Source organism: Theropithecus gelada, chromosome 7a (assembly GCF_003255815.1).
Source record: "Theropithecus gelada isolate Dixy chromosome 7a, Tgel_1.0, whole genome shotgun sequence".
NCBI classification, from domain to species: domain Eukaryota; kingdom Metazoa; phylum Chordata; class Mammalia; order Primates; family Cercopithecidae; genus Theropithecus; species Theropithecus gelada.
Genome location: NC_037674.1, coordinates 39,341,384 through 39,354,287, shown reverse-complemented (window position 1 = coordinate 39,354,287; position 12,904 = coordinate 39,341,384). Strand labels below are relative to the sequence as shown.

Genomic DNA, 12,904 nt, shown 5'->3' with positions numbered 1-12,904 from the left:
TCAAGTGATCCCCCTGCCTCAGCCTCCCAAAGCACTGGGATGACAGGTATAAGCCACCATACCTCTCCAGTTTTCTTATCTGTGAAATGGAAATAAAAATGATACTTGCAAATATTTAAAAAGATAATGAATACGAAGTTAGCTCATTAAGAGAAAAGCTGACCAGGTGCGGTGGCTCAAGCCTGTAATCCCAGCACTTTGGGAGGCCAAGATGGGCGGATCACGAGGTCAGGAGATCAAGACCATCCTGGCTAACACGGTGAAACCCCATCTCTATTAAAAAAAAACAAACAGGCCGGGCGCGGTGGCTCAAGCCTGTAATCCCAGCACTTTGGGAGGCCGAGACGGGCGGATCACGAGGTCAGGAGATCGAGACCATCCTGGCTAACACGGTGAAACCCCGTCTCTACTAAAAATACAAAAAAAAAAAAGAATTAGCCGGGTGAGGTGGCGGGCGCCTGTAGTCCTAGCTACTCGGGAGGCTGAGGCAGGAGAATGGCGTGAACCCGGGAGGCGGAGCTTGCAGTGAGCTGAGATCCGGCCACTGCACTCCATACTGGGTGACAGAGCGAGACTCCATCTCAAAAAAACAAACAAACAAACAAACAAACAAACAAAAAAACTAGCCGGGCGAGGTGGCGGGTGCCTGTAGTCCCAGCTACTGGGGAGGCTGAGGCAGGAGAATGGCGTAAACCCGGGAGGCGGAGCTTGCAGTGAGCTGAGATCCGGCCACTGCACTCCATACTGGGTGACAGAGCGAGACTCTGTCTCAAAAAACAAAACAAAACAAAACAAAACAAAACCAAAAAATTAGCCAGCCATGATGGCAGGTGCCTGTAATTCAAGCTACTCATGAGACTGAGGCAGGAGAATCACTTAAACCCAGGAGGTGGAGCTTGCAGTGAGCTGAGATTGTGCCACTGCACTCCATCCTGGGCAACAGAGGAGACTCCGTCTTGGAAAAGCTGGATGTAAATGTTGTAATGTTTACATTGCTTTACAAGATCTATCCCATGGTGTGATATTTGGGTCATGCCCTGGTTATTCACCCTTGACAGTAAAGAATTTGGGGGGTGGGGATTAGGCCAGGCTTCTCCATGAACCTTAAGAACTAAGGTTGGGCCAGGCGTGGTGGCTCAAGCCTGTAATCCCAGCACTTTGGGAGGCCGAGATGGGCGGATCACGAGGTCAGGAGATCGAGACCATCCTGGCTAACACGGTGAAACCCCGTCTCTACTAAGAAATACAAAAAATAGCCGGGCGAGGTGGCAGCGCCTGTAGTCCCAGCTACTCGGGAGGCTGAGGCCGGAGAATGGCGTGAACCCGGGAGGCGGAGCTTGCAGTGAGCTGAGATCCGGCCACTGCACTCCAGCCTGGGCGACAGCGCGAGACTCTGTCTCAAAAAAAAAAAAAAAAAAAGAACTAAGGTTGGGGACATTTCTGAGCACTGAGAAGTTGTTCTAGCTGTACCAGTTTTCATTTGAGTCCTGGGCAGACAACTAGAGAGCCCTTATGAGGTGCCACCTGGGGGCCTGACAAGTTTGGGAATGAGGCCCATCTGCCAGTGACATTGATGTTGACACAGCCCACTCATCCTCCTGGGTGCTGAGTGAGTACGGAGCTGAGTCCTCTGCCTGGGAGGAGGAGTGTGTTCCTGACAGAATTGCAGGAGAATGCTGGCAGAAGCGGGATGTTTTCTGTATCTTGCGGATTTACTGTCCCTCACGAAACCATCCTACGTGACTTTTGCAAGCCAGCCTCAGGCACAGAGTTCCCACCTACCCACGCCTCATACTCTTCTGCAAGGTTGGATGGTAAAGTCCTATCTCAGACATCACCCCATGATTTCCCAAACAACCCTGGGAAGTGGGCAGGGCAGGTGTTATTGTCCCCACTTGACGAAGAAGGAAACTGAGGCCCGGGGAGTTGAACAGGCTGCCCAGGGTCCTGGCTCATTAGTGGTAGGGCTCTGACTAGACTCCCAGTCTCCTGACACCAGCCCAGAGGAATTTGGAGAGTGAAGGGAAAGGGCTTCATTCCTGTTTAGAGTTGTCCCAGGCTCTTTGGAGCTTTCTGACAGGAAGCTTTCTAAGGTGAGACCTGAGGTGACAGGTGGAGAAACATGAACTGAAAAGGCAGCTCCTTGTCAAGCCCATGAAACTTTGATAGCAGGTTAGGACCAGGAATCGGGCCTCCTACCAGCCCCGTGCTGCAGTAGACCATGCATAGGTATTGATTGTTGCTACGGTGGGGCAGAGATACTAGAATATGTGTGCTTTGCATGTGTATACCAGATTCCAGTATTCCCATCGTTTTTGATTTAGTGTTAGCAACGACCTTCATTAGAGGTTGAATTGCTCCCCTCTGTTCCCTTCCTGGATGACATTCTGGGTGGCTCTGTCCTAAAGTGGACAGGCCCTTGCCTCCCACCCATCATCCCTGTAGCCTAGCTGGTGACTTCTGCACTGTGGGGCCTCAGCTTCTGGCTGCAGAGCCTTCTGTATGCAGACAAGGGCCCGTTGCTGTCACCGTCTTCACCTGCCCTTGGGTTGGCTGGGCCCTCTGATGGGCATACTAGAGCCACCTCAGGTTCTGCTTTTGTGCGACTGCTGAGTACGGTGGGCAGGGAGTGCCTGACTACAAATTTTCACTCCTGTTCTCCTCCAAAAGCTAGCGTAATCTTCTGTCTTGATTTGCAGATTCGTAACACAGCGGTTAGACTGGTGAAGCCCTCAAGGAAAAATCATGCTGATGGGAGACAACCCCTCCCCTCGGATTCCCTTTCTTTACTCCTTTCCTGAGGTGATCAGATCAGAGAACTACGGGGAAGTGTAATACTGAAAAGGAGGAACTAGTATGAGTAACAGTGGTGTAGTTTCTTCATTTGAGAAATGGAGATAATCAGAAAGCTGTCGTAAGTCAATGGTTCTCAGCCCTGGCTGCGTGTCAGTTACCCAGCGGGCTTTTAAATAACCCACATCTTCAGGCCCAAAGCCAGGAGGACAGAATCTCTCAGGGTGAGACTTAAACACTAGGAATATTAAAATTCGCCAGGCAATATCAATGTGTGGCCTGGGTTGAGAACTACTGCTCTAGGATTAAAGGAGTTAGCTAATTGCTTGGAATAGAGATATTTTCACATCTGGCTGTGCATGGGAATCATTGGGGGTGGGGAGTGGGGGAGGGATAGGGTGGTGCTTTTAAAATTAAACTGAAGCTGGGTGGTGTGGCATGCACCTGTGGTCCCAACTACTAGGGAGGCAGAGGTTGGGAGGATTGCTTGAGCCCAGGAATTTGAGGCTGCAGTGAGTTATGATCACACCACTGCACTCCAGCCTGGGCAGCAGAGCCAGACCCCATCTCTAAAAATAAATAAAATTAAACCAATTCCCTGGTTTCACATTCCAGACCATTTGAATCAGTGACTTACATCTCTGGGTGTCTCTTGCTCAGCGTTTGTATGAACCACTTGTGAGTACCATAGGCCAACATTACAAATATTTCCAGTCTTCACAACTTTCTAGCAGGGAATCCTGATTCCTGTTTGAGATGAGCAAATCTATGTTTAGAGCAGGTAAAAGCATAAGTCCCTGAGGCCAGGCCTGCCTGACCTTGAAGCCTGGGGGCTGGGTCTGGTGGAGGGTGTTCTCCACTCTTCTGGAAACAGCCCAAGGAGTGGGGGACACCAGCCAGTGGCCTTGGCTCCCTCTGAGGCTCCCCTCCACAGGTTGAGCAGAAGGCTGTGCCTGAGTGAAGACAGGTGAGATGAGTGGCGTTGTGTGGTATTCGGCGCCATCTTAGTCACCCACTCTTAAAATGCCTCCGTTTGGGGAGGGGAAGATGCCCGTGCAGTGGGCCTGCTGCGGTCACCACTCGTTGCCACAGCTGTCTTGCAGAGAGAAGACTCAGGCAGGAAAGCAAACACTCATTTGCTTTTTGAGAGTTTGGGGAATTTTTCAGGCATGCGATATGGAAAAAAATGCCTCTGTTTCCCTCATAAGACAAAGGGGAAACAATGTCAAGGTGGCCTGAAATGTTTGGCTCTAGTTTGCAAAAGCTTTTCTGCCCCTTCACAAGTCCTAAGGCTGTCAACACAGTGTGGGGCTGGGAGCTGGGGGATTTGGATGCCAAGCCAAGCCCTGCGCCACCACCTGTGTGCTCTGTAAACCTAAGTGTATCCCTTACCACCCTTAAGCTTTGCTTTCCCCACCAGTCAAGTAGGAGCTCAGGAATTCTGTGACAAGGTCACAGGGACTCTGAAATGCCAGGCCCTGTCAGCAGCCACTTGAGGTGTCAGAGGGAGAGGAGAGGCATGTGGCTGTCTTGACACTGAGACTCGGAGCCACCTGGGCCTGGAAGTTCGGTCAAGTGTTTGTTGGCACCTACCAAGGCACCCGCTGTCCTCAAGGTCCAGAGTGGCTCCAAGAGACCATATGTGTTAGAGATCACACTGAATGTGTTCACTCTGGCTCTGGGAGGCCTGGCTCCACTCCATCTGCGTCAGCCCCTAGTGTGTGGACATTTCAGAGCCAATATTTGGAACTGAAATAGCTGAAACTTTAGAGTCAGTGGACGATGTAAGATAAATTTGGCTCCACAAAGCATTCTCTGCCCAGTCCCGCCCCCAGGGTCTTCTCTCTCCCCAGAGCTCCATCTGTACCTATTGTCTGTGCCTTTGGTCCCTGCCCAGTAGTGCCCAGCACAGATCCTGGCACAGAGTGGATGCCCAGACAGTGTTGAGTGAATGGAGGTTGAGGGGATGGAGAGATGCATGAGTTTGTGTTTGGGAACGTCTCTGAAGTGGCTGCCATAGAATGCTATGTAAGTGTTAGTCTATCTATCTGTTGCTTGCTCAACTTGACTTCGTTGTTGTTATTGCCACTCTGGGTATTTTGAAGACTGTCTCACTGAGGATGATGCTAATGATGGAGTGGTCCAGATGCAGTGCTATTTTGCTATTTTCTGCCGGTTGGGGCAAATATCCCAAGCATTTCCTTGTATGTAGCTTTTACCCCAGAGCCACTAAGAGCGTACCTCGTAAGTCTGGAGTCTGCTGGCCTCTTATTAAGCCATTAAGCTGAACTAGAAAACTTTCTCAGTTACCTAAGCAGTGGGTATTTTGAGTGGCAAGAAAACGTGGGACAATGATGGCAAATGGCAGTAAGGGGATGGGAGGACCCCTGGGCAAGATGGCCATTGGAAAGTCTCTGGGGACTTAGATCAGCTCCTGCTGGTCACTGAACTGAGGTGCAGAAGCAGGTGGTTGGTGCCCTTCCCTGTGGGGAGGACCCCTGGAGCACTCAGGGAAGCTGGCTCAGGGCTGCCTGCTGCTCTGCCATGGACTCCATTTCATGGTTGCTGTCTCTGTCCCTGGAGTGAGGGGTTTCTGAGCCCAGCCCTGGGTGCTAGTGCCTGAAGGGGACTAATAGTGGTCTAGACTGCTCTAAACTATCTCAGAGGCTTTGTGGACAGCTGATTGGGTATCTGACTTTGAGGCTTGGCTTTGCCATTAACTCTGCGATGACCTCAGGTGAGTCACATGACCTATCCTTATGCCTCAGTTTCCTGATTGTACAACTCTCTGTTTATACCAAGTCCTCTGACTGTGATGCTCCCCCACTATGGTGATTAACCTTGTTAGGTTGCCTCCTCTCCTCTCCAAACTCCACCCAAACCTGGATCCCCACCAGCCCAGTCTGCTTATGGACATTGTGATTTCTTTTTTTTTTTTTGAGATGGAGTCTCGCTCTGTCGCCCAGGCTGGAGTGCAGTGGCCGAATCTTAGCTCACTGCAAGCTCCACCTCCTGGGTTTACGCCATTCTCCTGCCTCAGCCTCCCGAGTAGCTGGGACTACAGGCGCCCGCCACCTCGCCCGGCTAAGTTTTTTTGTATTTTTTAGTAGAGACGGGGTTTCACCGTGTCAGCCAGGATGGTCTCGATCTCCTGACCTCGTGATCCGCCCGTCTCGGCCTCCCAAAGTGCTGGGATTACAGGCTTGAGCCACCGCGCCCGGCCAGACATTGTGATTTCATCTGGTGGATCCTAGACTTGGGTTCTAGCTGAGACTTTGCAATGACAAGACTGTGTCACCTGATCAATAACCTTTCTGGGCCTCAGTGTTCACCTCTGTACACTGGGACTGACAATACTAACATTCATTCCTCATAGAAGGAATGGACAGAAGGGAAGCCCAGTCCCTGCCGTATCTCAGCCACAGGTTGTCATCCAGGTGGGGATGCAGACTGGTGGCATGATTTGTCCTGTCCTGGCAGAATCACTCTGAATTCGTGTGACCTGGTAGCTGACAGTGGGGTCACTTCCCCAGTGACCACAGTGACGACCTCATCTTGTGGGTCTGTGTCCCCACAGTGGCCAGTTTGCCATCGTGAAGAAGTGCCGGGAGAAGAGCACGGGGCTTGAGTATGCAGCCAAGTTCATCAAGAAGCGGCAGAGCCCGGCGAGCCGGCGCGGTGTGAGCCGGGAGGAGATCGAGCGGGAGGTGAGCATCCTGCGGCAGGTGCTGCACCACAACGTCATCACGCTGCACGACGTCTACGAGAACCGCACCGACGTGGTGCTCATCCTTGAGCTGTGAGTGGGGTCCCCAGGACCCACAGGGTTAGGGGTCAGCAGGGGCAGGCAGGGCGGTGGAAGCTCCAGTCACAGGCCCCAGGGGGCAGCAGCAACCAGGCCTAAGCTCAGCCCAGAGGAGGTGAAGTCAGTGGTGGGCAGATCTCCTCTGCCTGAGTTACCCCCATCCTCCTCCTGAAACTGAACCAAAGGAGGGGCAGGTTTGCTGAGTAGCAGGGGCAGAGGGCGATGGCCTAAGTCTGGCTTTCACTGGATCCTGGAGATCAAAGGAAAGAAATGACTGCACTGGGGTCTTTTCCCGGCTGGAGAAGCATGTGGGAGGGTGAGGGGGATGGAGGATGGGGTGGGGCCAGGGGAGGCTGTCAGGGTACTATGAAGTACAAACATCTCCAGGCTCTGTGAAGCCCTTCTCCAGCCCTTTCCGGGGGAAAGTCCACTGCATTTGTGCTGTGATTGACACCTTTATTGTTATAATAACAGCTGTTATTTAGAGAGTCCTACTGTAAGCCAATAATTTGCTAGGTGCTTTGTATCTGTCGTCTTGTTCAATCTTTAAAGACTATGATGAGGGAAATGTCTTACTAATGCAGACAGGTTATTTTATATTCATTGTGCAAGCCAAGTACTCGGTGCCTTGTTTAATCCTCATAACGACGCTGTCACACAGATACTCTTATTATCCCCATTTTACAGACAAGAACACTGGCAGGCCAGGTCACTTACAAGATCCTATAGCCAGGAAGTGGCAGAACCAGGACTTGAGTCCACACAGCTTGTTCAGACAGCTATGAGTGTGAGGCGGGTTGGCCTTATGCTGGCTTAGCAGAGGAAGACCTCACAGTGTATGATGGAATTTGGATAGATGAGCCCAAGACTCTAGGGGTTAGCTGGCCACCCTGTATCCTCCTGAGCAGGTGGGGCTCTGACACACAATAGAGTTTGAGTTGGGTTGTGGCACAAGTTACAGTGGCTGTGTCCAGACAAGCAGCAAGGCCTATGTATAGAATGTTCTGGCCTGGTGCCGTGGCTCACACCTGTAATCCTAGCACTTTGGGAGGCCAAGGCAGGCAGATCATGAGGTCAGAGTTTGAGACCAGCCTGGCTAACATGGTGAAACCCCATCTCTACTGAAAATACAAAAATTAGCCAGGCGTGGTGGCAGGGGTCTGTAATCTCAGCTACTTGGGAGGCTGAGGCAGAAGAATTGCTTGAACCCGGGAGGCGGAGGTTGCAGTGAGCCAAGATTGCATCACTGCACTCCAGCCTGGGTGACAGAGCAAGACTCCGTCTCGGGAAAAAAAAAAAGAATGTTCTGAGGCTCATAAGCATGTATGCACCTTCCTGGTAGTGGGAGTGATAGAATCTCTCAGGAATCCCTGATTTTGTGCCCTTGGGCAAGTCACCTCAATTCCCTGAGCTTTAGATCTCATCTGTAAAGCAGGCAGCCATCCTTAACCTGCCTACAGACTGGGTGGACCACCTGACATTTGAGATCATTCTAATTTGAGAACTATGCTCTGGTATGGGCAGGATATAGATTTAAGTAGCAGATGGGCATTTGCATACTCTCGCATTTGATTCTTAAATTATCCATCTCAGTGTTTAAATGTATAGAATTGCCTGTGCTTTTCCCTTCACTAGCTCCCAGTGTCCTCCATGTTTCTCCCATGGACCTCCCAGCTGGTTGGATTACTGGATGCCTGCCCTGCCTGACCTAGAGAGAAGCTGAGGGTCAGCAGTCAGCATCCTGATTCCCAGCAGAGAGTGACAAGCGCACCTTGCTGGAAAGGCCGAGCCACTTCTTAAAAATCTATTTTGAGGGGGGGGAAAAAACTAAGCCGGAATGGAAAAGAAATTACATTTATAATCCTACAACCCAAACGCAGCTATTTATGTTTCTGTGGTTCCTCTCAATCTTTATCTATTTGTATACAATCATTGTACTTGTATAATTTCCTGCTCTACTTTTTCCCTCAGTTAACATAATTCTAAAAATTGGCTTTTCTCTTTTAACTGACAATGTTTCACTGAATTGCACACCAGTATTTCCCTTGTCTTAGTCCATTTTCTGTGGCTTGTAATAGAATATCTGAAACTGGTTAATTTATAAGGAAAAGGTATTTATTTCTTATAGTTATGGAGGCTGAGGAGTCTGAGATTGAGGGGACACATTTGATTAGGACCTTCTTGCTAATGGGGACTCTCTACAGAGTCCCCCAAGGCAGCCCAGTGCATCACATGGTGAGGGGCAGAGCGGGATATCTCAGTTCTCTCTTCTTCTTATATAGCTACCAGTTCCATCCATGATAACTCATTAATCCATTAGCCTATTAATCCACTAATGCATGAATGGATTAATCCATTCATAAGGACAGAGTCCTCATAACCCAGTCGTTTCTCTTTCTTTGAGATAGAGTCTCGCTCTGTCTTCCAGGCTAGAGTGCAATGGCACGATCCTGGCTCACTACAGCCTTTGCCTCCTGGGTTCAAGCTATTCTCCTGCCTCAGCCTCCCAAGTAGCTGGGATTACAGGCACCCACCACCACACCCAGCTCAATTTTTGTATTTTTAGTGGAGACGGGATTTTGCCGTGTTGCCCTAGCTGGTCTTGAACTCCTGACCTTAGATGATCTGCCCGCCTTGGCCTCCCAAAGTGCTGGGATTACAGGCGTGAGCCACCACACCCTGACCCAATCATGTCTCAAAGGTCCCACTGCCTAATACAGCCACATTGGGGATTAAATTTCAATGCGAGTTTGTAGGGCACAAATAGTCAAACCATAGCATCCTTATTGTTGGACACATGGTTTTTATTTCCTAGCTTTTAACCATTACAAATTTTACTGATAAAACAACTTTTTTCTCAAGATCTTCCCCTTTTCTTTTTAATTAATCCTTTCAGCAGAGTCCCCAGGATTTAGCTAAAATCACCAGGAATGGGATGACTAGGCCAAAGGCTGACATTTTTGGGACTCAATATCCTCGCTTTTCAAAGATGGTCCTGGTTAACCATTACCACCACAGCGTAGGAGTGTTGCTGTGTGCCTGCGGCCCTGCCAGCCCTGGGTCATTTGTTTTGAAACGTGCTTCATTATTTATTGATCTTTATAGCTATAAATTGATACTTTCTTATTGTAACTGGCATGTCTTTAATTGCTGGGGAAATTGTCTGCTTCTTCCTGTTTGTAGAAGCCTAGGAGTCGGTGGCAGGGGTGTGTGGCAGGTGATGCTCTTGAGATGTCCATGTTTTTTCCAACAGGGCTCATGGTCAGCCAGTTATGTGCCAGCTTCTTGTGAGCTCAGGTGCACCATCCGTAACATCAGTTGTCACGCTGGTGCTCCCATGACTTGCTTGGGCCTCTGTGCTTGTTAGTTCTGTCCCATTTCTGTCTCCCCCTTCACTTCCAAGCTGTCTCATTGTTCTCAGGGTGCCTGTCTATGGATTGCTAAGAATTTATGAGATTGGAGAAGACCCAAGCGTTCTAAGACTTGCCTAACCCATGTATGGCCAGGGTCTGAGAGGGAGGACCTCCCAAGAGAGGAATTCCTGGGCTTTTGTTTTGTTTGTTTGTTTTTGTTTTTTGAGATGGAGTCTTGCTCTGTCACCCAGGCTGGAGTGCAGTGGCATGATCTCGGCTCACTGCAATCTCACCTCCCAGGTTCCAGTGATCCTGATGCCTTAGCCTCCCATGTAGCTGGGACTACCGGCATGTGCCCCCACGCCTGGCTAATTTTTTTGTATTTTTAGTAGAGGTAGGGTTTCACTCTGTTGGCCAGGCTGGTCTTGAACCCCTGGCCTCCAGTGATCTGCTCGCTTTGGCCTCCCAAATTGCTGGGATTACAGGCATGAGCCACCACACCCGGCCTCATGGACTTTTGTGCTTAGACTTAGTGACTCCTGTTAGGCTGGTCAGAAGTCTTCGGCCTCCTAATAAATTAGTGGGTTTGCCCAGTGAGTGTTAGTATCCACCTGCTCAGTTGAAAGCTGCCCAGTTGCAGGTTTTATGAATGAGTCTACCCTGATCCCACTCCCCCTCTCAGCAACTGTTGTCTGGTGCAGGGCTTCCTCCTGCTCTCTGCTAAAGTGGCCAGCACTAGGAGGACATGCCTGGCCCTGATCCCTTTCAGCTGTTATTATCCCATCTGTGACCTCCCTAGAAGCAGCTACCTCTGGTTATGACTATTGAAGGCAGGACTGGGAAGGATTTTATTGTCCATGTAAGTTGACTTCTGTATGGGGTGTAGAATATATTAAAAAATCTCAGTAGCTTAACTCATGTCACATGTGGAACTAGCCCTGAAAAATGTAAGTCTCCCTGTGAAGGTTGGGCCAGCCTCCCATCACAAGCCCCTGACTGCTCTGGGACCTCCTTGATTCCAAGCCTCTGGAAAGCAATACTGCAGTGCTTGCATACCAGAGAACTGCTGGCAGAGTGCTCCAGGGTGGCAGTGATGCTTCCCAGGTTCCCGAATTGAGCCCAGCTTCCTGGGCCCAGCAGCTCTGGCAGCATTTTTCCCCCATCGCTGCCTGTGCAGGTCATTCATGTATACATTCCCAGAAGAGTCTGAAAAGCATTTCCAGCAGGCATGCCACCCTGCAGGGAGGAAGGAGGCAAAGGTCAGATTTGCAGGAAGGGGATGATCCTGGGAACACTAGGAGAAGAGATGAGGCCAAGTCGTTAGGCTTTGTTTTTCATCTTAAAGAGATGTGGGATGTAAGAGGAAAGAAACTTGGAAGGAGATGGGGGGTGGCTCCAGGGCAGAGGTCTTAGAGGTTAAAGAAATGACACCCAGGCTCCTTGATTAGGCTTCGAAAAGAGGTGACTGAGCATTAATGTGAATGTCCCAGCCTGGGTATCCAGGGCCTAGACGGTGGCAGATCATCAGCCTCCCACCTTTCTGAGTTTCTGGGGGAGATTCTAGGGAGCACAGTGGCTGTTCCCTTCTTCATTCCAAGGAGACCATGTCTCTCACCAGGTCTCCTGCCCAGATCCCACCTTCAAACAGATGACTGATTACTGCCCCCCAAAGTCCTCACTCAACCCAAGCCTTCATGTCAGTGGCTTTTGGGAATGCTAAGCTAGGAAGCTTTTACATTGATGCAGCATTTTATTTAAAGTAGGAATTGTAGGGTTATTATTTATTTAGATATTCCCCTGAGGTCACAGGCCCACACAACCTGGCAGGGGCTGGCAGACTAAGTGTGGAGCTGGGTTGTTTGTGTTTCAGAGGGGGCACTGCAGATGTGAAAATTTGCAGAGGGCTCTGGACAGGTCTTTCACAAATACCAAGGCTTCACTGTCTATATGGTACAGAATATTCTACATCATGTTATTTTTAGCGTTTTATTTCTTTCCTTGTTCTTTTATTCATCAAACTTCTATTGAATGTCTTTCTTGCTGTGGAAGCAAAAATAATCTAGCTGGGGAGAGAGAAAGATAGATAGTGAAGCCCACTGTGATGAGAGCATGGATGCAGCAGAACAGGGATGTCAGAGGACTGCCCAGTGCCTAGGGCTGCTTCAAGGCTTTCCGTTTTGCATCAGCACCTCAGCCTTTGTAATGTGGAAGGATTGTGGTGAGAGGGACATGTGGTGAACTGGGGCTGGGAAAATCTGGGTCTAAATCCTGGTCCTGCCACTTACTAGCTATGTGATCTTGGGCAAGTCCCTTGCTCTGCTGAGACCTCAGTTTTCTCGTCTGAGAATGAGGATGCCCTCCGGGTGGATATCAAGCTCAAGTGAGGGAATGTTTGGGAAAGCACATTGCACTGGTGGCAAACTTCAAATAAACTCTAAATCAAGCCCCCTTCCACCACTGCCACCCTGATGATGACACCATGTATGGTGTTCATGTCAAGGACTTTATCAAGGATCTCATAGAGATTCCTCTCACTCCCACCCTCACCTCCAAAGTTGGTAATGAAAGCATTTTTTTTTTCACTCCTGTTTCACAAGAAGAAAAGCTGAGCCCTAGAACTCTCACATGCCCCACCCCAAGGTGAAGATTGTGTCTTTGCTGCTGAAGGATTGGAGCCATCATCTTGGCCCTTTGACCCCAGCCTGCAGAGCAGACCCAGGGTTACTCTAGCAGCTGGGAGGGTGCTCCAGCTTCCAGCACCTGCCCAAGGTGGGGGCAAGGGTCAGAGTGGGGCACAGGGTGGCCTCACCCATAAGACACTGAGAAAATAGTGCACCAGCCGGGTCCCCAACACCAACGCAGCCACCTTAGGCCACACCCTGCTCACCCTGGGCAGAGGGGCACTGCAGCTATGGCAGACAGTACATATGGTCAACTGTGCCATCTTATCTCA

The 12,904-nt window shown here is 50.0% G+C and overlaps 1 protein-coding gene across 1 annotated transcript in view; it reads left to right on the top strand.

The window, feature by feature from the left end:
• DAPK2 (death associated protein kinase 2) overlaps positions 1 to 12,904 on the top strand; it is a 128,723-nt gene that overhangs the window by 56,548 nt on the left and 59,271 nt on the right. The window contains exon 3 of the mRNA XM_025390397.1: positions 6,371 to 6,592. Coding sequence (XP_025246182.1) covers positions 6,371 to 6,592 — 222 coding nt within the window. The remainder of the gene's footprint in view (positions 1 to 6,370; positions 6,593 to 12,904) is intronic.